The sequence below is a fragment of the Megascapheus bottae genome, chromosome 5 (assembly GCF_031878675.1).
Source record: "Megascapheus bottae isolate mThoBot1 chromosome 5, mThoBot2.hap1, whole genome shotgun sequence".
NCBI lineage: Eukaryota > Metazoa > Chordata > Mammalia > Rodentia > Geomyidae > Megascapheus > Megascapheus bottae.
The window spans coordinates 6,253,180-6,278,999 of NC_143513.1; the positions used below are offsets into that span (position 1 = coordinate 6,253,180).

Here is a 25,820-nt window from a genome sequence, read left to right on the forward strand (position 1 = left end):
GCTTCTTTGCTGCTCTGAGACAACTTCATTAATAAAAGGTGGATTCTAGTCTGCGGGAGCTTTGCTCGCCACATTTTGGTTGTGGTAGAACACTCTGTCCCCCACATCACAGTGAGCTAGGCAGATGACCACTGTGGCAGGAAGAATTACTGCTGAGAATTAGGTCTGGCCCTTAGTGGATTATTTTTTTTTCTTGTTCTTCCCTGACCCTGCTTAGTGATCTGCACTTCATTCCACTTCTCCTGAGAAGAAGAAATCAGAGAGGAAATAACAATAACAAAAAGTAGATTTGGGCAAATTATTGTGCCAAGCCACTTCTAGGTCTTAGCTCTCATGCTCTGTGGTGTTTGCTGGGTATATTTGCAGTCATGGTAGAATTCCTGGGATCACAGACTTTTCTGGAAATAGGACGTCATTGAGTAGATTGTCCTGCTTGCACAAGCAATTGTGCATTTCCAAAGCATCTTGAAGCTCTGCTTCCTTTGCTTCTGGATAAACAATTAATCTTTTCTTTTCTTTTCTTTTTTACTGTAAACATTAATTGTGTGACAATCAAGGAAAGCCTGAGAAGGTCAAATGGAGATTTTTTTTTAAAAAAAGAGCAAATCCTGACTTTTCATGAGCAAGAAAAGACTCATAATTGGATCAATGAAGAAACATCAAAATTCTTTTCAAAGCATGAAGAATTATTTGAAGGAACTATTACACTGCTCTTAATCCCTTCTGACAGTACCCTTTTCAGACAGTTGTCTTCTGAGAATCAGATCTTCCTACAACATGGGTTGAGTGTAAGATGAATGACACATTTTTATTTCCCCTTATGTGGGAGCATGTATCTGTGTGTGTGTGTGTGTGTGTGTGTGTGTGCGTGTGTGTTAACAAAAGTTTTTTTATTTGCTTGAAGCCCTTTTTGTCTAGCTTTTGACATCTATATACATCTCATACCAATGTTATTTATTTATAATTCAGTGGAGATTTTGTTTCATCCCTATATTTGTTTCATCATATATTCATTTTGAAACTGGCAGGAAATGAAGACACATGAGCAAACCATATTTTGACACATAAACCTGAAGGTTTCCTCAAGTAAAACAGAAAAATAGGAAACTATGAAAAGCTAATAAATAGAAAACACAAATCTTGACAGTTATGTCCTACTTTTAAATTTTGGGCTTCTTTTACTAGGAAAAAAATAAATAAGTGGGATGAATTGACATGAAGTTAGGATTTCACTTTGTAGACAATCTCAAGTGAACAATCAGGGTAAGCAGGAGATATCTGAGTTAATAACTTATGCGTTCAGTTCTCAACCCACTCATCCCCTCCATTATTAGTGTGTGAGAAAATGAACAGAAAAGTGGCATAATGGAAAAGCAAGAAGATGATTCACATAGACATGGGTTGGGACTCCAGTTCTAATTCATGTTACCTAACTGCACCTGGAATTGCAAAAGCCTGGAAAACACCTGTTATGCAGTGTGTTTAAAATAACGACAAATGGGGTGATAGACAGAAATACTCTTGGTCCACACAGGCATTTTTGAATGCTATCTATAAAACCTTGGAGACTCTAGACAAAAACTACGGAAGCAAAAGTTGACCCTTCAGTTTATGGCTGCCACTACTTTAGGTCATCCATTGGGTGTTGATCCTGGTACTGGGATGAAATGGAATTCTTTGACATGTATATAATGGTTTAATTCTACTTGGTCCATATAGTTCTAGCTCTGTAGCCAGAATGGAGAGGAAGAAGAAGCAAAAGGAGGAAGGAAAAGAGAATGGAAGAATATACCTGTCACTCTAGTTGGAGACAAACTTTTTATAAATAGAAAATTGAATCAAAGGTCACACTGCTGGTCTCCTCAAGGACTCTGCAAGGAAAGACAGATTCTTTCTCCTCTGTCCCAGTTCGCCTGTGTCTCAGTATCTTCCGGATTACCGCAGAAATGAGAATATACCCAGCAAAGGATGCAGCATTGTGTGTGCAAAGTTGATTGTGGAAAAAAAAAATCAATGAGGAAGACATAAAGCAAAAATAAAAATAATAAAAAATAGATCCCAAACAGGTCTTTTTTATTTAACATAAGGCCAAAGAAGCTATCAGGCGATGCTGAATACTGTCCACTAACTGTACAAAATATTGACTGCATGCCTCGCCAACACCAAAATATCCGCTGGAATGCCATAGAAATAAATAACTTCTGCTATAAACACATGAAAACATATCAAACTGTTATCTCTTTAAACATATTGTAAATAAAAAATTACCAGTACTTCTACACAATAAATATTAAGAAACCATTGACATAGTTGAAATGCACTCATATAAATTAACAACTTTAATTACATTAGCCAAACAGACATTGGTTAAGGAACTGCATATAGTATGCAAAAATAAAAACCACAAAATAAAAATAAAAACAAACAAACAAACAACATCAACCACAGAACATAAAAGGTTTCTAAAACAAAAACAGGCTTCAGATTCTCTTGGCTTTCATAATTATATTTTTCTTTTAAAGAAAAATATCAACCCATTGTCAATGCACTGTTTTTCAAAAGCATTTTTAAATAGAGGGTAAAACCCATAGAAATTTAATACAGAAGAAATGATTCACTTTATGCATAAAAAATAAATAATAATACAGCGGAGACACGTGGCTTGCTCCTTCTCAGGAAGATTTGGATAGCTTCTAAGCATTCATTTGCTTTGACCCATACAATACAGGGTTTAATTTAAATACGTACAGTGTCCACCCCCAAACTTCTGCCCACATCCTCAAGTTTCATTTATAATGTAGGTTTTCAGGGTGACTAAGCTGTTCTCTATATTGAAGAGGGAAGTTGCCAAAAGACCCACAGGAAGTCGTATTTTCAAGTGAACATGATCATTTGAATCTATGTTTAATGCAACTGAGGAACATTTGTTCAGTGATATTTTGTTTTGCTTTGTTTTGTTTTTAGAGTCCCCTCTTGAAGTTCAATCCCACAAGGGTGAAACAAATTTACTTGCATTTCCTTTGAGGAGAAAGCAAGAATTGTCCTTAAAAATTCAGTGTGGAATCAATCTTAAATGAACATGGAATTGCCTGGGTCTTCTGAGACAAGAAAATCCCAAGTCAGTGAGCTGGAGTTGGCCTTACTTTTTTTGGAAGAAAAAAAAAGAAGAAAGAGAAGAGAGGAGGTATGGAGAAAAGGGAGAAAAGGAAGAAGAGGAGGAAGAAGAAAAAAATGTCAATTCAGTATAGAAATTGTTTCTTACTTAGCCTCTAAGAGACATTGACGACAAGTGCTTTTCGAAGCTTCTAGAATTAGTGTGGGCAGATAGTTAAAAGCTTGCAGATCAGCTGTAGAGAAACAGTGAACAGCAGATCAGATTGAACCACCCTCGTATCAAGTTAAAACAGACTAAGAGGAATCCCAGGTGGGAGAATTCAAGAGCTTTTTTATTTTGCCTTTTACAGCTACACGAAAACAACGACTGTTCAAAAAGCTTGGTATCTTCCCACTACTATTGAAGATGGTAACAATTTATAAACTTATTGAAGGGCCATATAAACTTAATGAAATAAGTTTAAGTTTGTGGCTGTGTAGCCACGAAATCATTTAATATCCAATTAAAATACTGCCATATGGAATTGATTTCACTGTTTTCAATTATTACAGTCACTAATCAAACCCGTCCACCCCACACCCCCAGTACATTTAAGACTTAATGGGCTTCAAAAGATGGCAGATTTCTTTGAGATGAATGAGATTTACACTTAGCTGTCTTGGTAAATGCCTGTGTCTCTGATACTCACTGCTCAGGCAGAGTTATGTCCTCACACTCAGTCCCAAAGAACCAGCAAAGCATCTTCAGATTTTTTTTTTCCATAAAACCTGGCAAGGTTGAAGATCAACCCTTCTCTGGTAAGATGCATGGGCCATACTTACAACCCAGCTGTGTGCATGTCATGGAGTTCATGTTCTTTTACTTGTGTACGATGGGGCAAGGCCCTAGAACATAGTAAGCTTGTTTGCTCAGTAATGTGTCTGTCTGCACTCAGCCTTAGTGTTACATATTACACTGACAGTATAATTTTTAAGAAAAACTAAGCAATCTTTTGTAATATTTAATTTCATACAGTTCATTTTTCCCATAATGACACTTTAAAAAAATCTATGCATCAACATATGGCTAAAATCATCAATATTTTAGAAAATACTGGTGATGTGATATTTCTAAATTTCTCAATTAGAAGTTTTTAAAGCTTTTCTCTTTTTTTAAAGATTTTTCACTTCTAACAAGTCAATAAAAATAAGGCTCTGTATTTTAAATAGCACATAAATGAATAACTTAGCTGCTCTATTCAAGCAAAATACTGGAATAAATTAGAAACTTAGCTTTAAGCATTGATTTTTATATTTATAGGAGAAGGGATTTTCTTTCCTTTTCATATATGCATAATACATACAAACTCAGACATCAAGAATTTTGGCTGTAAATTAAACAATTAGAGATTTGTACAACTGCCCTCACTCCTGCCATTGTTCCCTTTGTTGGCTCAAATAGTCTTTAGCACTTGCCCTCAGATTACTTTTTTTAAAACCAGTAACAATATAAGTGACATCTCTCACAATCAGTGGCCTTGGCCACTAAAAAGAAAAAAATGTTATCATCTGTTATTCTGGCATAAAGATTATCTTCTTTTTTCCCAAACAAATTTCTGATTTAAGATTGATTCCAATTGATTAATAAACATAAATTGGAAAAAAAAATCAGCCCACAGTTGTAATTAACATCCTGTTTTCCCCACAGGGGATAACTTTTCCCCATGGGGAGGGGTTCAGGAAGGGGGAGCAAGAAAGAGGAGGAGAACATTTTATCCCTGTATATTTAAAGAGGGTCTTACTGAGTAGTCTCTGGAAAATTTCAGGCTTTTTTTCCCATCTGAACTTCTGAAATGTGCCCACCTAGTTTTGAGTAAAAGCAAAACAAAACAAAATGAAAAAAGAAAGAAAGAAAAAAGAACATTATCATCTATCCTTCTTAAAAATACTGTGTTTTGCACACAAACATTCATTGCTTTAAGAACATTAAAAAAAAGATAGCTTGAAGTGCTTAAAATGCGTATGGACATGGTACAATACGTGTATATATATACAGCCAGGAATGCAAATGCATGAGCAATGTATATATACACATATAAGCATGTAGTCTCATGACCTTGATGGAACTTGATATCCCACAGTGTACAACTACTGTACATCCAGTATGAAATGTCCTCTTCCATGGATATAAGGACAGTCAACACCCTCAAACTTCTCAAAAGTCTCTGAAGCCTGAACACCTTCGACCTCCTCAACCTTCAGCCTCCACCCCTGACTCCTTCATGGAGAATGAATCCAACCACAGACAGACTCTTTAAAGGCTCACACAAATGTCTTTGGTGTATGTGTCTATTTTTTTAAAGGTACAAAATAATAATAATTATAATTATAATAATAAAAATAGCTATTTTGTGTGCTGTAGCAGTTCTTTTAAGCTCACATTAAGTGCAGCTCTTAAACCCCACCCTCACCCCCCCCCAAAGAAAATACTTGTTAAATAAGGATTAGACAGGTCAAACACCATTGTAGTGCAAATAGGTAAACGATTAAAAAAAAACGACATTTACAAAATATAGAAATGTTTGGATCCAACAGATGGACAAACATATTCCTTTCAAGTATCTCTCCTTGAAGAAAATAAAAATTAATCAGGTTACTTCCAATACAAAAAAAGTCTCTCTTTTTTTGTTCTCTCTCAGGTAAACAGTTTCAAACCTATTAGGTTGCATAGTTCTAAGATCATAAGCACCTTAACGAAATGTACTTGGTATTCTTTTTTTTTTGTCTTTGATCTTTTTATTCTTCTCATTCCTGGTCTCAATGTTTCATTTTCTATGTTGATTTTGTTCTTTTGTTGTTCATTTCTTTTTGTCTTGTTGTAAAATGGTGCAGAAAAAAAAGAAAGTGTTGCTGCATTTTCTTTGATCAGAACGTGTGTGTGTGTGTGTGTGTGTTATTTACACACAGATTGCATCACACACATACACACACACACTTATGGCCTAGGTAATTGAGTGGGACTGACCCTTTCAAAGTCATGGCTTTCTAGACGTGATTTGGGTTGTGCCAGCTTGCGCTGGACAAGATTTGGAGGCTTGCAAGAGAAATGCAGGAGGCGGGGGGGCTGGGAGCAGAGGACAATACCCCATGTAAGCAGCTGATGTCATCTGTTTGATTTTGGAAGAAATGAAAGGTATACAATTCTCCATTTCCCACCCAATCCCTGTCTCCTTCATTGCTTCATCTCTGAGCCCTGGGCTAAGGATTTCTTTTTTTTTTTTTTCCTTTGTTTGTTTGGTTTCCCCCACATCTTCCTTCATCTGTCTCATCCGATTTCGTTTTTAGTTTATGCTGTGTGTGTGTGTGTGTGTGTGTGGCTTTTATTGTCGTTGCATTTCTTGGTTGTTGGTTGTGTGTGTGTGTGATTGTATTATTTCCCTACATGTGTTTTTGCTTTCCTCTGGTGGTTGCTTGTGTAACTCAGAAACCCTCGACGCGTCTTCCCTCTGGCCACCTTCTTCCACTGGCCACCTGCATGCAGCCCCCTGGGGTCCCTCCCCAGGCCAGGCGGGCCGGGCGCTTGGGGAAGCTAGGAGCAGCCGCACTCCTCTACGATCATGTTCTGGATGTCCTTTTTGATGATGTTTTGCCCGTCGTCGTAGTAGAGCATGGACATGGGTCTCAGCTTGGTGGGCACGCAGCAGGACTTGAGGTTGGCGAAGGGGCTGTGGCCCCGCATGCGGTAGTGGTTGATGACCGTCGAGTGGAAGGACAGGGAGGAGCCCGACGTGCCCGCGATGTGGCTGGGGCACTCGCCCTCGCAGTAGTTGGCATGGTAGCCGGGCGGCGCGATGATCCAGTCGTTCCAGCCGATGTCCTTGAAGCTGACAAAGAACTGCTTCTTGCAGCAGATGTTCACCTTGCCGTCGCACTCCAGGCCCCGACGGCGCCGGCGGTGCGGGTGGTCTTCCGACTGGCGGGCCTGCAGCATGAGGAAGGGCCTGTGCGACTGCTCCTTCTCCTCCTCCACGCCGCCCTCGCCGCCCTCCTTCCTCTTGCCCTCGCCCTCCTCCTCCTTCTTTTTCTTTTTTCCCAGGAGGACCAGGCTGGCGCCCGTCTCCTGGCATTGCTCGCAGGCAGTCCGCACGTCCAGGGCGCTCTTGCCCTGGTCCAGCAGGCGCTGGATGCTGCTGGACACCGGGAAGATGTGCCAGGTGCTCTTCCGAGCGTCCACCACCTTCTCCGACAGCAGGAGCTCGCTGCGCTCCCCCTTGAAGCCCACCTCCTCGGCCTCGTCCCCCGCGTCCACGCTGCCCTGCGGGTGCTTCTGCTGCTGAAACAGGCGGATGGTGACTTTGGTCCTGGTCCTGTTGGCCTTGGGGACTTTCAGGAAGAGCCAGATTTCCGCCCGTTCTACCACCGACAGGTCGCTGCCTTCCTTAGAGATCTCAAAGTGCAGCGTCTTCCTGGCTGTGCCTAGAGAGGAAAGGCAGGGGAGGCAAGGCAGGGACGCCGGTTAATGATGGAGGGGATGGCTTCGTTTGGTTTATTTGTTTGCAGCAGAGAACCTCCCCCCCCCACCCCCTCCGGGTCTCACTCAGCTTAAACAACCCAAGAAATCACATCAGTTGTGACGTTGTTATATGGTCCAAGAGAAATAAATAAATTCTGACGTGGGGAGAATGCTTTCCAATTTAAACGTCAGTGACTGTAAAATAAAGTGTCTTTGGGACCCAGCCATGCTCCATTTTTTAATAGGTGGCTGGCTGCATCTGAGCCACAGAATTGGGCAGTTACCAAAGAGAACTGCAAAGCATAAAGTATGTATTCTCTAACTGAACAAACAACATTTGCAGACCTTTGGGGAGGTGGCGGGGAGAGGGTCCGGCAGGGGTTCTGTGTCTGTTGACCCATTTCTTCTTAACCTCAGTTCTCCTTTCTGTACAATGGGACGAAGGGCTCACTTTTGTGTAAGTGAAAAAGTGCCCTGTAACCTCCTGCAGGCTACAGAAACATCCGATCCTCACCAGTCGTCCGGTGCTGTCCTGCAGGCCAGCACAGGCAGGCACCTCTGCTCTTCCCAGTTCCCAATTTCCTGGGTCCCTTCCACAACTTCCCACCAGGGGGTCTTTCTTCCTGGAGAATGGGATCAGGAGACACACCCCTCACTTCCTTTCCTGACTCTTAGCTGTACCCAGCATCTCCCACAGCCACCCAGAACTGGGGGGTTCTCAGGCAGCCCCTATCTTTGGCCTGAAAGGAGGACAGAAGAACACCTGTCATCTTGGCTACCTAGAAGATTCTGCCCCAAACCTTCCCACTGCTGACCTCAAATCTGAATCAAACTCGCTTTCAAAACCATCCCTTCTTATGGAAGGAGGGAAAACAAGATGAGGAGTGGGGGTAGGGGAAGGGAAATGGAGACAAAAACATGAGAAAGAGTAGCAATGTTTGTGAAGTAATGCACCTTCTATCTGGTGAATATAATGTAACCCTTCTACAAATTACAATAAAAAAACATATCTTTAAAAAAAAAATCCCTTCTGCCTCCTCTCTGTCAATCTCCCTCCTCCCCTCTTCCGCCCCTCCCCCCAGATTTGGATACTTGAGGTCTGCAGTCTTTTGGCTCTTTCCCTGATATAGTTCAGTGATTACATGGAGTAGGTAATTGCTTTGATTGCTGATTTAAAAATGGAGGCAGCCTTTGCATTGAATTATATTTAATTAAGAGAGTCACCTCCTACCTTGGAATCCCTCCGTTTTGGCTTTTCTATCTTTAGAGCATACCAGGTGAGCTCGAAACCATCTCAAATAGCAACAGCTTCTCACCTAACATAGGTAGAGAAGTTCCTGCTTCCGTGCAAGCAGTTCTACCACATCCTAACTTTAGAAAGCTGCCTTTTTCCTTCTTTTTTCATATTGAACACCTCCATAGTTAACCTCCTTTATTATCAGAAGCAGGTCACCATGGAGAGTGGAGTGGGGGGGAGGGGGGCTTGGGGACTAGGCCTTGATTCAGGGCCTCATGCTGTTGCTTAGCTTTTTTTTTTTGGCCCAAGGCTGGTGCTCTACAATTAAGCCACTCCTATATTGCTGGAGTTTTGCTAGTTAATTGGAGAGAAGAGTCTCACATACTTTTCTTCCCCCACTGGCTTGGAACTAGGATCCTCAGATCACAGCCTCCAGAGAGGCTAGGATGACAGACCCCCAACCCAGACTAGATATTTTCCATCTACCAAGCTAGTATTTGAAGATACAAAGAAACAAGTCCTCTCTCACCCAACCCTGGAACCTACTACTTACAGGTGCTAGCCACAGATCCAGGATACCCTCCCTAGTACTTACGAGGTGTCTGGAGTCTCAGATCCTGGGTACTGTGTCTAATACAGTGTCTGCTAGTCACAGATCGCCTAGGTACTGGCCCAGTACTTACAGGGAGTCTGCTAGTCACAGATCCCGGGTACAAATGTGAGAACAATCCTTAAGAAGTCCATCTTGGACGCCTAGCTCCCGGGAGAATGTCCCTGCTTGGATGTCTATAGCTGACGGAAATCCAGCCATACTTCACCAGAGGCCCTAGGATGTTTACGGTACTATAAATTTTAGGCACAGTTTCAAGTTCTCTGCAGCAGAAAGCAGGCTTTCCTGTGCAGAGTGCACTGACGATTCTGTTCTTATTTTAACACACTCCACATACTGTGATGCTGATAGTGGTAGATTCACAAAGACCAGGAGCCAGGGGGTGGCACATGAGTCCACAGGGCCCTTGGCATGGCCCTGTCATGCTGCCACCATGATGGCCATGGAGGCTGGCAGTGTTTCCTACTCTTGCCTCCCCTCGCCTCACCTCAGGACCCAGGCCAGAGTTGAAATGTATAATTGAGAGGAGTTTATGATTTTATAGAAACTGGTGAGGGGTTCGGGAATGAGGAAAGCAGCCTCACATTAGGAAACAGGAAAGCTTTGAACCAAGTGAATTCTACAGTGCCCTTTGCTAGGAAATGGTGGACTTTCTGTTTTGTTGTTCTTGACATTCGTTTCTGACAGAAAGTTACCATACTATCTAAGATGGCAGCCAGTAGCAGATGCTAAAGGTGCTGGGATTCAGGGAAGAGGCCAGAGGGAAAGGTGGAAAAAACAATTTTCAACCTAGGCCATGGTCTGAAGGAATATGTCGTGGGCTCACTTTCTAATGGGGCATCTTGGTCCTTGCCCTGCCCTGTCCTGTTCTGGCCATGGAGACAAAGCTGTCCCACCCCCGTTTCCTTCTGTGACTAAGCAGAACAATTTGGAAACCATAAAAACACACAAGGTGTCACTTTGCCAACAGAGCCAGAGTAACTGCTGATTTCAACAAGCCAGAGGTTGCAAGGTTGGGTGTGGCTTTTGCTAAGAAAAAGTCCCTTGACAAGACTCACATGGGGACAGTAATACAGGCACCATACTCTCCAGTGTCTGATAGGGGGTTGAGGTCAGGAGCTGCATATGGGTGTACACTGCAGACTCCCCAGGAATCAATCCAGAGCTCAGGGTAGGAATGAGGGAGGATTCATAGGCAAACTAAGACAAGAACAAGTGACAACCTGCATGCAAACTGATCCACTACAGTAGAGCCAGCAAGGTGGAAGTCCTGGGCTGCATCCCACAGCCTGCAGGACTGCCAGCTCCTCATTTCCCAGGATTCTAATGTGAGCTCTAGCCCCGCCTCTTCTCCACCAGCAGCTGTACTTGGAGGCAAATGATTTAGTGTTCCTGACAGAGGATTGTACAAAAACAGCACTCATTAGAGGGGGCTCAAGCTGTCAGGTGCTGTTACATTAAGATCAGAGAGTCATCCGAAAACGACTTTCATGCTGTTCTGGCTGGTCATTAACAGGCTGGCATTGCCAGTGTGTTGGGGGCCGGTCTCAGGTCTGATGCATGCATCTCTGTTAATGATCTGGACGGAAAGCCAGTTCATTGTGCCTGCCTGCTTTCTCTCTCCCCCATATTTCTGACATTTGGATTTTCCCCCTTGCTAATTGACATTCCTGTCGCCTCCTTCTCTCGCTGTCCATTTTGGGAACTGCTGTTTGTATATTGCATGATATTTTATCAGGGGGTAGGGTGTGGGGGGAGACAAATCTGAAATCTACTTTCATGAAAGTGCTGCTGCCTTTCTTCTCAGAAGGCTAGGGACAAGAGAGAGATTCAAGTCTTCCTAATGTCTACCTCACGTGCAGGTACATTTTTACAAGTTCTATTGGATTCTTATTAAGCAGTGCATATCTTTCGATCTATATTTTCTTTCATGGCAGAAGTGGGGAGGGGGTGGAGAATGAGATGGGTGAAAGTTACAATGGAAATAGCAATATCAGGCAGGGCTGTGGGTTTCAGAAATATATTACAATCTTCAAATTTCCTAGAGATGAGAAACAATCTAAGAATAACAAGTCCATTGATTCTCTTCCCTGAGAATGGAACACTGCAATGGTGTCGTCAGAGTGCCCCACACTGCAGCTCTCTAAGTATCACCATTTGCAAAATGGAAGAGATTCAGGATCAGTTTCTAATCTGTCTCAGATTTGATTTCAATATCAGTGCTCAAAAATCCTGACATGGAAGCCTTCCCAGAATTCTGCAAGGGCAAGAAGGATTGCAGTGGGCACACATGCAGACTGGGGTTTTGAGCTAGCCAGAGAGCACTTCTTTTTTTCCCAAACCTTCCATTACTGTGTTAATCTCCGATAATATTCTTTTCATCCCATGGCTATTTTTTTTTCCTTCTCAAGCTCACCCCCCCCCACCCCTTGCTCAAGGCTTTCCATGAGCAAGACTTGTATCACAGTCTGCTCTGCCTGAGGAATTGACTCAGATAATCCCACGCGCACCCCCCTGGGCAATAATACTGCATGCATCCCCTGAGTCCCTGAGTTTACTGGACTCATACCAAAGAGAGAGAAATGGTACAGAAAAATATTACATTTTTTAAAAAGAATAGGGATTAAAAAAAAGATTTGGGACTTTGCAGGGAATATATTTGCAATGTTAACTAGTGGGAGCAATGGACAGAGGGAAGGTGGTCCCAGCTGGGACTTTTTCCATGACTGGGTCTTGAAAGGCATGCCAAGGGTTAAGCAGCCAAACCCCCAGTGGCTCCCACCTCCCATATTAAGATGCAAATGCTATTCAACACCCCAAAGACCAGTATTTCAGATTTGGTAGTATAAGAACAGGCTTTCTCCCCCCACACACACACCTACTATCCCCCCCGCCCCACACTCCCAGTGAAAATAGCTCTCATGCAGTGTTTTGGTTTGATTGGATTGGGTTTTCCTTGCCAGGGACCTGGTAAAAGCAAGCCGTCCTTTGCTATATGTCATAATGATGGCTCTATGTCAATGTGGAAAGTTAGGCTGTACATTTAAGCTTACAAGGGAAGCAGAGCGGGGCAGGAAGCTTTGCTGTAAAAATGCATCTGTGACTTTAATTTTCCATCCTCCATCATGATACAGTCAATGGTGACAGAAAACTCACTGCTATGGGGTGTGTGTGTGTGTGTGTGTGTGTGTGTGTGTGTGTGTGTGTGTGTGTATGTGTGTGTAGCTTCCAGAAGTTTCTGCAAAAGGCAGCAAAGCAGGTCTTTAATAACTACTGATCTAGAGTAGAGGATCTTTCCCCCAGCAGAACTAGAGAACTGTAAATTACCTTGGTTATTTTTCTTTTTAAAATTTTTAGCCTTCAAACCCTTAATACCCATTTTGAATTGTTGTAAAGGTCCAGCTACATTCCTTATCCACACTCCTTCTAACTAAATAATGAAAAATAAAAGGTTAATTATTTGAAGGGGGAGGAGAAAAGTGTCTGAACTTCCTAAACAGCAAACTAACAAAAATATAGAAACATTTCTCAAGCAAGATTCAACCCACAGGATTTCACAGACTTCTTGAAAGTTCCTGAGAACTTTTACACTTTTGATTTGAGACCTAGCTAGGAATCAGTCTAGTATGACGAATTCTGAACTATAGCTATGAGAGCAGGCTCCAGTATTTCTTTTTTTTTTTTAGCATAAGAGGAGCCAAGATAAATATCTGTTTTTTATATGACATGCCTGGGAAGATAGAACTCCAATTCTTCAAACATGAACATGACATTGCTACCCTGATATATCCCCCAACTCCACGACAGTACACATACTTCTTCCTAAATAATAATAATAAGCTAGCAGTCTCTTTCCCCGTCTTCCCTTCAGCACCATTTCTCTTCCACACTCTCTCTTTAGAAAAAAAAAATCCTCCATAGCCGAATTCCATATTAAACACATAGCCTTTAAAAAAAAATCTCCCTGTTCAAAGTCACTTGTCATTGTGTCACTGGGGAAATGTATTGATAAGGCAGACGAGCTGGACAACAGAATCAGTGAAGATGGAAAATGGTTTAGTTCCCCCCCCCTTTTTTAAACCCAGACAATCGTAATAGGGAAGACACTAAAATCTGTATCTCTGATGATTCATGGTCACACTTCCATTTCATTGCTTTGTTTGATTTTGACATTTCAAACCCTTCCATTCCATAGAAGTCCGGAATGCTCACTTATATCCTCACCAGCACTCCCTGTTTCCTTGTCTGCTGTCTCATGTGATGTATTGCAAGTACTTCTGGATCTCCCATCCCATAAAAATCTTAACTCTTTAGAAGGATGAGGGGTGGGGGAGTGAGCAGGAAGTAACTGCTTATCCCGAAGGATAGGGTGCTGCTGCAGAGCAGGGCTTGCAGTAGGCACCATTGCCTTTCCCAGATTTTGTGACATGGAGCAAAACCCTTTGGAACGCGCCCTCTTGTGGCCAGTTTTTCCCCCATGATTGAGAGGAGAAATGTGCAAAGCCCCTAAAGGTTGAGTAATACATGGGCAAGTTCAGCAAACAGCTGGGGAATGGGGCTGTGAAAGTCAATGACACTTTAAGATGGTCTTCCTTTGAGGATGAGGAGAGACAGTGGTACAGCCAAACCTTTCTAGATGCCTCCTTAAGCAGTGAGCATTTCTAATTCAAATCTTCTGTATAACTTATCCTCCAAGAGGGGAGATTTAGGAATTGTTTCCAGCAACAATTAGGCTAGGGAAGCACTACCTTTTTCTTTTGTATTGGCCTTTCTTTCTTTATCCTTTCTTGAATAAGAACTATCACTTGCTAAGTTAGTGATGAGAATAAGAATGTGAATATGACAACCAGGGCCAACTTGGTGATATACTACTATTGTGCACTGATTGATCAGCTACTAAAAGAACATAAATGCCAAAAGAAGATCAAATAAGATACATAAGCCAAGATGGGCTATGACTTTAGTTTCACTGATCATTAAAGTCATAGTTGTCTCGGCTTAACTCATCTACTTAACTCATTACTACTGTTCCTTTGAGGACAGGACTTGGTATGAATAAATGTTGAGAGTTTGAGACTCGCCATTTGTGACCATCACACTCATGTTGGAGCAGAAACATGAGGTGCTATCTATAAGACAGAAAAGCAATTTTTAATTGTGGGAGTAACTTTCAGAGAGCCTTAGAATGCTGAATCCTCCCTTCTTAGCTCCTAATAACTCAGCGTCTCAACTTCTCAAAGTTGGGATGCTTTCTGCCTGAGTACATAGGGACAGATTCCTTTCAAAGGTTTCAAGGTATTTTCACTTTTATATTTCCTTCATGCGATGGCTATGAGGTTTCTTGGATTTACTCAGCAATCAAGGAGACAGATGGCCAAAGTTAAGCATGCAATAATTCCTACCTTAGCTAAGGGTGGAATCTTCAGGAGGGCAGGCCAGATCTAGTGTATGCATATGGGTAGCATTTATTCTATGTTGTACAAGTAGTTACAAAGAAAAGGAAAATGCATGCCCTTTTCCCGTCTCCAAAGACGACTTTGCATGTAGTCACAATGTTACTAACATTGAGTTATTCCAAAAGCAACAAGACAGATCTTTGCTATTCATTTTTGCATAGTGGCCACAGTTACTTAGATGGGAAGAGTTATTTCCTGGGTCGGCAACGTCAATAGCCAAACGTTTACCTGGTGTCCTATTGGGAGACCAGACTGTGTTCACAGAGTCATAAAAGGGATGAAACAAACCCCAATCAACTTGAAATTGACATGTGCACCTTCTCAGAGGAGAATTAAGCAATTACAATAAATCCCTCCAAAGACGCCTGGGTGAAGATGCTCCAGGAGGAGCAGACTTCCAGCACATATGCTCAGCTGCAGTCAGCTTTCAAGGCCAATCAATGACCTGTTTAAAACATAACTCATTTTTCTCTCCTGGGAACCAAAAAACTAACAAGACCACTGTAAGTGCCAGGAAGCCTGGCACTGAGGAGAAGATCATAGGTAAGCCAGAAGGTAAACAGCTTCATTCTCACTGCCAAGTCTCTAAAGTGCCAAGAGAGTGGTGATTTTTCTATATCAACCCAGGATGTTGGAAGGAAGGCCCAATTGCCAGTGTCCATGGTCACAAGTGGTCAGAGGCACAGATCTATCTGGTACAGGGTCACTTAATGCCAGTTGACTAGACTGCATTGGAAGCCAGCCTAGGTTGAAGGTTGCTGTACAAAACCCACCACCTTTCTCGGGTCTAGGGAGGAACAGAATCTCTAGGCCAATGTTCTAAGTCCTTTCCCACCTCTGCAGTGCCAAAGGCTCAGGAAAACTAGGCGAGTGACTTGAAAACTCCAGCTTCCCATTTTCCCTCCATAAGCTCCAAGACATCACAATGCCCATGTTGGGACTGGGATTGAGGGGCGGGGAGAGTCCAGATGCAGCATCCTTTCTTTCTTTCCTGGATTCAGGATAGAAAGTCTATCCCTAAACCAGAGACACTTCTAGGGAGATAGTTAACCTGTCCCAGAAGCCAGCCATCAGGCTATCTGTCCCTTCTCCTCTCCCGTAAAGAAAGAATATCCATGAGCATGATTTTCATGAAAACAGAATATTTGCATCAACAGGTTTTTAGGATTGGAAATTCTGAATATTGCCTTGTTTATAACACTGTGGCAAACTTTTAAACAAAATGCTGTGTGCTCCCAGTACATACTTACCCAGTCATATGCTTTACCTCCACTCACACCACCCCCCCCCCCCAAAAAAAACCAGGACATTCCTTTCTAATGGACTTGGAAAAGGATTTAGTTCTTTAGCCTGGCATTACCATGGCTGGCATACTAATGGAAATATCATATTATTAGCACATCTACCTGCCTAGCAGTCTTGGGCTGATATGCAGGCAGGAAGATCTGGACCCCCCCCCAGCCCCTAGGGAATAGAAATATAGAAACAGAGTGGCTACCTATCCATGACCCATCCTTCTAGAAGGTCCTTTCTCCTCTGCAACAGGTTACTATGGTCCAGAGCCAATGGCTAGAATGTACTTATCACAGCTCTTCCCCATTCAGGATTGAGGGAGAGTTGAACAGAGTTGTCTGATAGTATTTTGTCAAGGTTGCATTCCTTGGCAAAGTCCCTTGGAACTTTACAACACATCGAAAGTGGAGGGAGAGGCTCTTTTGGACTTTCTATTATTGTTGTTATTATTATTCAGAGAGTCAAAGTCAGATTTCCAAAAGTACCTCCTGTTTGAACGTCTGCCACCCTTCCGAGTAGCCCAGTTTGTGCTGTGAACACACAGATAACCATAAAGGTAAAAATGACTGTCTCCAATCTGAAGTCTCTGTCTCTTTCTCTGCCCCATCCAGATGAGAGCTTTACAGGGGCAGTCTATTTGAAGACAGGGATTTCTTCTGTGTCCTTCCCCTCCTTAGCGCTCTCTCTCTCTCTCTCTCTCTCTCTCTCTCTCTCTCTCTCTCTCTCTCTCCTCTCTCTCTCTCTCTCTCTCTCCCCCTCTCCCCCTCTCCCTCCCCTCTCCCCCCCCAACCTCCCAGTGGCAACTTCTTCATGGGTTTCCTCCTCCCAGGGGAGCTACTTCACCCCCCCCCATCTATTTGGAAATACCCATCTTTCACCCCACTGCTCAGATCCGGTTCCCGGGGGTCCAGGGACCCCTTGACCCTCTGCCTACCAGCTGCAGACTGACCAGAGAGCTGGCCGGCTTCCTCCCTTCAACTGTAGCAGGCTGACTTTACCAAGTGTCAGCTCCAGGCGGGGTGGGGGGTGGGGGTGTGAGGAGGATTCGGGTGCTGGAGACTCGGTCCTCTGGCCCCCTGCACACACACCACACACTCCCCCAACCCTCCTCCCGCCGGGACACCCCCCCCCTCCCCAGCCATCCGGGCCACTCCGAGCCCTGGCGGACCCTTGCCAGCGGGAGGACGCCGAGTCCCCGGCCCGGCTGCCGGCTGCCGGGCTGCGGGAGGGCGGCGACGGGCCCCGGATCTCCCGGCTCTCCTGCCCCCCGGGCGGCCGGTGCCCACACCCACCTGACTCGGCGAAGGTGATGACCTCGGAGGTCTGCTCCATGAGTTCATTCATCTCTGCCCTGCGGCCGATGTCGTCCTCGATCTCCACGTACCCGTTCTCGCCCACTTTGCCCACATGCAGCTTGCGGATGGCGTTCAGGAGCGCCGCCTTGGGCACCGGCTGGCTCACATCGGGTCTCTTCTTCAAGTGGAGCATATTTAAAATGTGCTTCTTGACGGCTTCCACCATCTCGGGCTGGGTGCTGGGTAGATCCTTGGGGAGGCTGGCCAGGGCACAGGACGGGCAGTCGGGGCTCGCACTGTGGCCCCCGGATCCGGGGGTCGGAGAACTCCTCACTATAATCCAGCAACTTGCCAACAGAAATCCTCGCAGCCAAAGCAAGGGCATCCTGACTGCCAAACTTGTCGTGGGGGCCTCCCGGGCCCTGCGTCTCGCTCACCTCCACGCAAGGGTAGGGATTCTTATCTGGTTATTTCCTCTCTCTCTCTCTCTCTCTCTTTCGCACTCTTTCTCTCTCTCCTCTCTCCTCTCTCTCTCTCTCTCTCTCCTGTCCTCTCTCTCCTTCTCCTCTTCAGCAAATTCTCTGCAACAAGAAGCCAAAAGTTTTCTGTGAAGTTGTCTTTGCAGGTTCCCCTCTCTGAATGCAGTCCCTGCTGTCCGGCTGTGCCTGTCAGAGAGCAGAGTTCTGACTGTCTCCGAGTGAAAGAGAAGGAGGGAGGGAGGGAGGGAAGGAGGGAGGGAGAGAAGGAGGGAGGGAAGGAGGGAAAGAGGGAGGGAGGGAGAGACAGGGTGGGGGGGAACAGAGACAGGGAGAGAATGGGAGGGAGAGAGACAAGGAGAGGAGAGAGAAGAGAGGGAAAGGGGGGAAGGGAGAGGGGAGGGGAGGAGAGGAGAGAGAGGGGAGAGAGAGAGAGAGAGAGAGAGAGATGAGAGAGAGAGAGAGAGAGAGAGAGAGAGAGAGAGGATTGGCCCCAAGTGAGTGAGTGAGCGCAGAGGGAGGGAGTTTGTCAGTGAGTAAAGCAGTGATGGAAAGGAGGGAGGGAGAGAGGGAGGGAGGGAAGGAGGGAGGGAGGGGGAGGGACAGGCGGATTTCTGACAGTCTGCCTTCCTTCTGCTCCTCGCTGCCTCTCAAACACCTCTCATCAAATACCACCATTCTCCCGAGTTCCAAGTTCCCCTCGACAATAAATCCTCCACGCTTGCCTCACTTCTGCAGCTTGGGCAATTGCTTTTGCTTTTGCTTTCTCTGCCCCATCCTCTGGCATCACCATCTTCCTTTTTTTTTTTCCCTTGGTGGTGTGGGGGGGGGGGTGATAGGTCAGGGGCAGTGGTGGTTTGCAAACATAAGCCCTACCTCAGTCCTCTGGACTGACTCGATTGAAAGGTGTGTGTGCCCCCACCAGCTTTACAGGGGTCAGCCTAGCCTCTGCCCATGCCCCAGGGTCCGCCCCAGGGAACAGTCAGAGGAGAGGTAGCTAGAGTCAGGGGGACTGAGGAGGGCCCCACACCCCTCTGGGCAGCTTTGGGGCTGGGGGCCAGCTGATTTCTCTGCCTGCTGCCCTGTGGAAAGTTTCCTTTGCCCCTTCATTCCTATGGAAATGTCAGGGTAGCTTATGCAGGGCTGGCATCTGAGACCTAGGAGACAACTCAGAAGAACTTTTGCTGGGGGACATATCATATATTCTACTTTTCCCAGCTTGGTTGTAGCTCAGCAAGATATTAAAATATCTATGAGACCAGTAGTCATCTCATTCTACAAGTTCCAGTTACAAAAGGAGGTGATTATCCTCTCCTGTTCACTGCCCATCCAGTAACACACACACACACACACACACACACACACACACACACACGCACGCACGAACGCACGCACGCACTCATGCGCAAAGGATAACCTCCCACTCCTTGCCCTCAGATAAATGATCGCAGATAAAATACAAAATTCATCTCCCACATTCTTTCATAAAAAGAGTGTATTCTTATGACCTGAGTAACTTGCCCTATGGGAAAAAGAAGCTAAACTACACTGGCAAATTATTTGTCTCTGTCATATGATCGTTTTCTCAGCATGTCTCTGCCTTGGCTTTCCTGAGCCTCACATCCACACACAGGTTGCTTGACTGATTCCTCTCTTCCTCAGAGATTAAAAAAAAAAATAAAAGTCATGGATTTCAGTATTTGCCAGACCAAAAAAAAAAATGCATTTTAAACAATGCTTTTCTAAAGCTTTTTGAAAATACAATTCCTCAATCCCCTCTGCTTTTTAAGTCCTTTTTTAAAAATTTATTGCTTTTATCATCTTGCAAAAGTATCTTTAAGGGGGAGGGGGCTTCCATCTGTGAGGACTTGCTTTTCTCTGTTTCCCCCCCTCCATACACAAACCCTCTTAGTTTTGGAGATACAGGTAGTTTCTACCAGCAGTGGGTTCCTTGCATTTTAGTCTAGCCATGCAGTTTGGACAGAAAAGAGTTAACATGTCATTACTACATGCACCTATGAGATGTGAGTACAAGGGAGAAGGGGGGGGGAAGAATTGTGGCTCTGAGTTAACATTACCATTTGATCAGGTAGCAATGTTTTTCTGAATTCCTATCTCCTCTCCCCTTTAAAAAAAATAACTCGATGTCACACTTTGTTACAAGTTTTGGCTGCTAGAACGTCACATTATTCAGCGATTACTGATAACGCTTTGTCCACTTGATCATCTCAGGGAAAGGATGGGGGAAATATTTGCATCCTAATAGTTTAGTAAAATATCTTCGTGCTAACTTCCTTAACATCAAGCCACCTCTTGAAGAGGCACAGACACGGAATCCAAAAGCATTTTGTAGTCTAATTTAAATTTTTACAAGGCAGTCTGAAATAGGACAAAAAGTTTCCTGACTTTAAACAACTCAAGAGCCCTCGTAGTAGCATCTGGATAAAAGCAACTTATCAATATTTGGATTGTCTCCGCCTGTGAGTATGTGTGTGTTCCCTAGATTTTCTGTTTGGCAAATGGAACTCTTAAAAATAGCTTTCTTTCTGGCATATGTATTTGTATATATATGCTGAGAGAGTTGTATAAACACATAATCTAGTCGCATGCTCTAGGACCATTAAAAATAAAAATGCACAGCATTAACCTGCTGGAATAATAGAGAAAGAATATTTGAGCAAATCACAATGCCCCCTGCAAGTATCCAGAAGTTGGAAAAGTACTTCTCCTAGCCATAAGCAAGAATGGAAAAGCATTACCTCTCTGGTACCCCTCAGCTCACCGGCCAGCTCTGGTGTCATGTGGTAAGAACTGTGGGAGTTCTTCCTCACGGCCTTGGCACTGGCAAGTTTTCTACTGTACTACTTATTTGTACCCTCACATATTGGTACCTCTCAAAAGAGGAGGGCTGGGCTTTGTTAAGGATTGGCTGAGTCAATATGACATCATGAGATGACTAGTTCCTTCGGGTGAGACATTTCATAACTTATTATCTAATGGAAATCCCTTTTGGCTTTTGAGACATTGAATGGCCCACGGACACCTCTCACTGTGATGAGTCTACCTTTTACCAAAAAAAGTAAATATAATTTTTTTAATCATAATGCCATATATAGAGCTCTAAGAATGTCTGACTTGTACTTTCTAACTACTCAGGTGGGAGATATATGAGTTGTGTTATGTCCTTGCAGAAAACTGTGACTTCATGAACTTGCCTTCCATTTACAGTTATTTTACTGTTATTTTTTTTCTTTATAGTGGCAAGACAATCCCTAATGTGCTTTAGACAGATTTTAATTTTGTGATTATTTTGAATAAGCTATTTCACAGAGAAAGAAATCAGCAGATATGTCTCCCCATACCACAATGATGCCCTCACCTCTGATGCCCTTCTTATATTCCATCTGTAAATGGAATGCCTCCATTACAAATCATTTATTACCAAGAACCTGGGAAAATACTCACTGTCTGCCAGGGAACATCCTAATTATCTGCCCAGCAATTTAGAACCCCATCCCAATTTACTTAAAGAAATGATTGTTCTTGTTATCATCTTTTATAAAGACAAAACTTTAAGTCCTAGGATTTCTAAATTGTTAGAGATACTTCACGGTCAGTGAAAAAAGAAAAATAGGAAGTGAACATTTGGGGGTAATCTTAGGGTTGGGAGAGGAGAGGTTATTAGCCAGAGTAAGGGAAATTACCAGATGGTAAGGAACCCTGAGACAAGCTGAAAGAATAAAGATGGATTGAAAGAAGGTAGATAGATAGATAAATAGACAGACAGATAGATAGATAGATAGATAGATAGATAGATAGATAGATAGATAGATAGATAGATAATCTGAAGCCCACTAAGCCAGGTTTTCTGGACAAGTTGGATACAATGTGCAAATGCTAGAAGCTAATGGAAGCCATACCACCAGAGACTTTGTTTTGTAGGGAGAATTTAACATGCATAAACTTTTCACTGTACCCACAAGCAAACCAGAGAGGCTGTGGGCTCGTGTGTGTGTGTGTGTGTGTGTGTGTGTGTGTCTAAGGCAGATTGTGTTTTGGACAGCAGATCCTGGCTGCTGTAAGGGTCTCTCTTGGCTAAACAGGGAAGGTGTGTGGGCTCTGTTTGGAGGCCAGGAGGAGGGGAGGCCGAGAAGGGAGGATCTGAGGTCCCAGAGCTGGTGGTAAATGGCCACTGACCTCAAGCTTGCCGGCCGGCCCTCTGTTAAGAATTGCAGGATCTCAAACTCCAGACCCCAAAGGCACTCACTTTCTCACTGTATGGTGGTCAGGCAATCTACACCCACCATCACCTGCCTGAAGCAAGGGCCTTGAGGTCCTGAAAGTGTGTCACCATGACCCCACCCACAGTAATGAGAAGGGTGACAGGGAACAAGCCTCCATTGGACCCCTCCCATTCTCTCAACGTGGAGACTTGGGGCTCAGTGGTCCCCATCCTTAAAACAGGACTCAGGAGACTGAACTTGGTTCAGCCTTGGCTGGGGGCTGGGTGCCAGGCGTGTTCAGGGCCCTGGTGCCAGGCCCCCACACCACACTCACCAGGCCCGCATAGAGCTGGGGCTAAACCCCCGGAGGACTGGGGCAGCCCCAGATGGGGGAAGGGAGGCATGAGGGAGCTAGAGAAAGTAGAAAGTGAATAAAATAGCTTCCATGGAATATTCTGGCATGAAAAATGTGCTCTCCCCTCCCCCTCTGCTGGCTTTCGGGGGCCCAGGGTCAGCTGGCCAATCCAGCTCCTGACAAGTCTCCCTCCCAGTCCCCCCCACCCCCGCAACACACACCCCGCTTCTCATTCCCGGGGCTCGGTTTCCACTTTTGTGCCCCTCCCCGAGGCCCCCTCCCCCAACCCCCCTCCCCCGGGCCCTGCGGTCCCCTCTGCGCTCCCGCTACTGTACCTTGAGCAGCACCTGCTGGCAGTTCCCAGGGATCACGCCGGAACGCGCGGCTCCAACCCAACTCTCGGGGTGCTTGGCAGGAGTCGGGGCCAAACCCTTCCGAGAGCAAAGCGAGCAGGCGAGCGTTCGCCTCTATTTTTACCCTGACCAGGGCAACTTGCTTAAGAGCCGCTCTTGATTCTTTATTTTTTTTCCTTTCTTTTCTTTTTTCTTTTTCTTTTTGGTTTCCCCCCTTTGGCAGCTAAAGCATTAAGGAAGGAAGAGGGGAGAAATATAAATATATATTATATATATGAAGAGAGAGAGAGAGAGACAGAGAGAGACAGAGAGAGAGAGAGAGAGAGAGAGAGAGAGAGAGAGAGAGAGAGAGAGAGAGAGAGAGAGAGAGAGAGAGAGAGAGAGAGAGAGAGAGAGAGGGAGAGAGAATTACTGTGGACAGGGTAAAGCTGGGGATCTTTCTACACTCAGCTCCTGAAATCACAGCACCAGCCTGGGACCTGCATTGAGGCGTGCGGGCGGGCAGCGGGCGGGCAGCGGGCGGGCAGCGGACTCCCCGGCGCACAGAGACCAGTAGCGGAGCGCTCGCGCAGCTTATCCGCACAACTGCGCCTTGGCTGAGAGCGCGCAGTCGGCGCCTCCAGCCACCGCACTGGCACAGCGTTATTCACCTAGCGGAGGCGGACTGATTTACGGGCTACTTCACAAAGCTCCCAACTACAAGCTTAGAGATTTTTTTTTTCCGTTTTCTTTCTTTCTTTCTTTCTTTCTTTCTTTCTTTCTTTCTTTCTTTCTTTCTTTCTTTCTTTCTTTCTTTCTTTCTTTTTTTCAGGGTTCTGTGGTCGCCTGGAAGAGCAGCCACTAGCAGCTTGCTGCTAGCAGGAAGATAGCCCGGGAGAGGGAAAACTGGTACCTTATTTTACTGTAATTGCATAAAAAAAAAAGAAAGAAGAAGAACGATGTGCCAGAGATTTATATTTAGAAGTTGTATGTTTCTACTTTTATGTAAATGGAGCAATTAGGGCCTGTCTTGCTTCTTGTGCTCGCTGGGGGGGTGGGGGGGGGAACTGGGTGTTTTCGATCACAATTAGTGAGCTGGTCAAAAAAACAAAGTTCGTTTGAGGATAACAGTGCCATTGCACAGAACAGGGGAGGGGTGCCCTGGTGGGGAGGAGAGCGTTGGGTGCCAGCCTGTGGCTCTGCCATGGGCACGGACCCTGGGACACCCTGGGCCTTCTCCTGCAGCTAGGGTTTTCCCAGGCCAAAAAGCAGTCCCTAGGGAAAGTTGGCCATACATCAGGAAGGAAGAATGTGCACTTTTCTAGCAAACCCTAAGTCTGCGGGCTGTCATCCAGGCTATTAATTGGTCTCTTGCAATAAGGCGACAGGCTGAGGACATGGGGGAGGGGGTGGGGGGGAGATGCTGCTCCCTTAGTTGAGCTGCTACTCATGGATCCTTATAATTTGGGAGGGACAGGGGCACCCCAAACAGTTGCCTGGACTGGGGTGTGTGTCTGTGTGTGTGTATGTGACAGAGACCCACAGGAGGGGGGATGGGTGTGGCCCAACCTACCTTCAGAAATTCTTTCCTATGAAAAAAGTCTGTTTGCAAAGAACCATTTTTTTTGGCTCACCCTATCTGGGAAACTGAGTCTAGAATATGACTATAAAGAGACATTGAAAAGGCAAACAAACAAACAAAAATAAAACCACCCTCTTCCCCACAAAAAAAAAAAGAAAAAGAAAAATTTCAAGAGATGTTCTCAGTATGTGAGTGTTATTCTAGGCTCAGGCAGGAACAGCAGGCTGGCTGGGTGCGGTGACTCGCCCCAGAGGCCGTGGGCAGGCAGAGGCCTCTGCAGTAGTCTGTGACTAAGGAGCTCATCAGACCAACTATGGGATTATGGCAGTGGTGGGCCTGCCTACTTCCTGGACAGCTCCAGTCTGCAGCTCACCACACTAGCCAACCATCAGGTAGAAAGATGGACTTCACAAGTTTTAAAGAAAATGAGAAGCTATTTGTCTATTCAGTGGAATCGGCAAAGGGAGGCATAATTTTCAAATGCCACAGAAATTCATGGACAATGGTAAACTCAGAACTGAAATAGTTCTTCCTCAACTCCATCTTTCTTAACAGTTTCCTCAGAATCAATTTCACCTAAATCACCCACAAGGCCTCATGGTCCATAAAAGGACCAGTTTTCAGATAACTAGAAATGGCTGAATAGGAAATCCACAAGATACAAACTAAAACCAGGAGGGAAAGTAACACGGAAGGAAATCTAGTAAAAAACATTGTTGCCCTTCAGAGCAGATATAATCGTTCTCTGTCCCTAATCCCAAGGGGCATATGACAATGGTTAAGGCATTTAGGTGTGGGTGCTGCAACTGAGATCTGAGTGCTCCTGCTCTGGCAGAGGCCACAGAGGTTATTAAATACCCTAGATGGCCTGCTGATGGAGAAACTGTCTAATAATTGAGAAATCTTGATTTCAAGTTATCATTTTAGAGTTTCATCCAATTCCTCTCCCCATCATGATCCAAGAGGGCTTGGAAATTCAAGATACCTTATTGAAAAATATTACAATTGTGCAAAATGTTGAAACTGGAGCCATAGCCCCACTTTTGGCTATTTTGTTGGTGAATTGGAGATGAGAGTCTCATAGACTTTCTTGCCCGGGCTGGCTTTAAATCGTGATTCTCAGATCTCAGCTTTCTAAGTAGGTAGGATTACAGGCATGAGCATATACTTGTGCTGCCTTGTTAACCCAAACTTGGCTAAAGATACCAAGGGGTTGGGGGGGGAGTGGCATGTCAGCGAACGCGTGTACATGTGTGTTTTCAGGCAATATATTTTGAGTTGGCCCTTTGGTCTTCACCAAGTGTAGAATCTGGGTAAAGAGGAACAAAATGAGATTGGGTTGGCCTAGATCCAAG

General features: G+C 44.7%; 1 protein-coding gene across 1 annotated transcript; it reads right to left on the reverse strand.

Moving 5' to 3' along the window:
* Positions 1 to 6,358: 6,358 nt before the first annotated feature.
* Inhba (inhibin subunit beta A) lies at positions 6,359 to 23,120 on the reverse strand. Its single transcript, XM_090332616.1, has 3 exons — positions 22,887 to 23,120; positions 17,495 to 18,078; positions 6,359 to 7,569 (listed from the first exon to the last, which is right to left on the reverse strand). The coding sequence occupies exons 2-3, from the start codon at positions 17,880 to 17,882 to the stop codon at positions 6,683 to 6,685; spliced, it is 1,275 nt and encodes a 424-aa protein (XP_090188742.1). The 5' UTR covers positions 17,883 to 18,078; positions 22,887 to 23,120; the 3' UTR covers positions 6,359 to 6,682.
* Positions 23,121 to 25,820: the final 2,700 nt, after the last annotated feature.

Bases quoted from the DNA above. Each gene is read 5' to 3' on its own strand.
- Inhba (XM_090332616.1), bottom strand. From the start codon at position 17,882: ATGCCCTTGCTTTGGCTGCGAGGATTTCTGTTGGCAAGTTGCTGGATT. The intron at 7,570-17,494 runs GTGGGTGTGGGC...TTTCCTCTCTAG, and splicing joins CATCACCTTCGCCGAGTCAG to GCACAGCCAGGAAGACGCTG.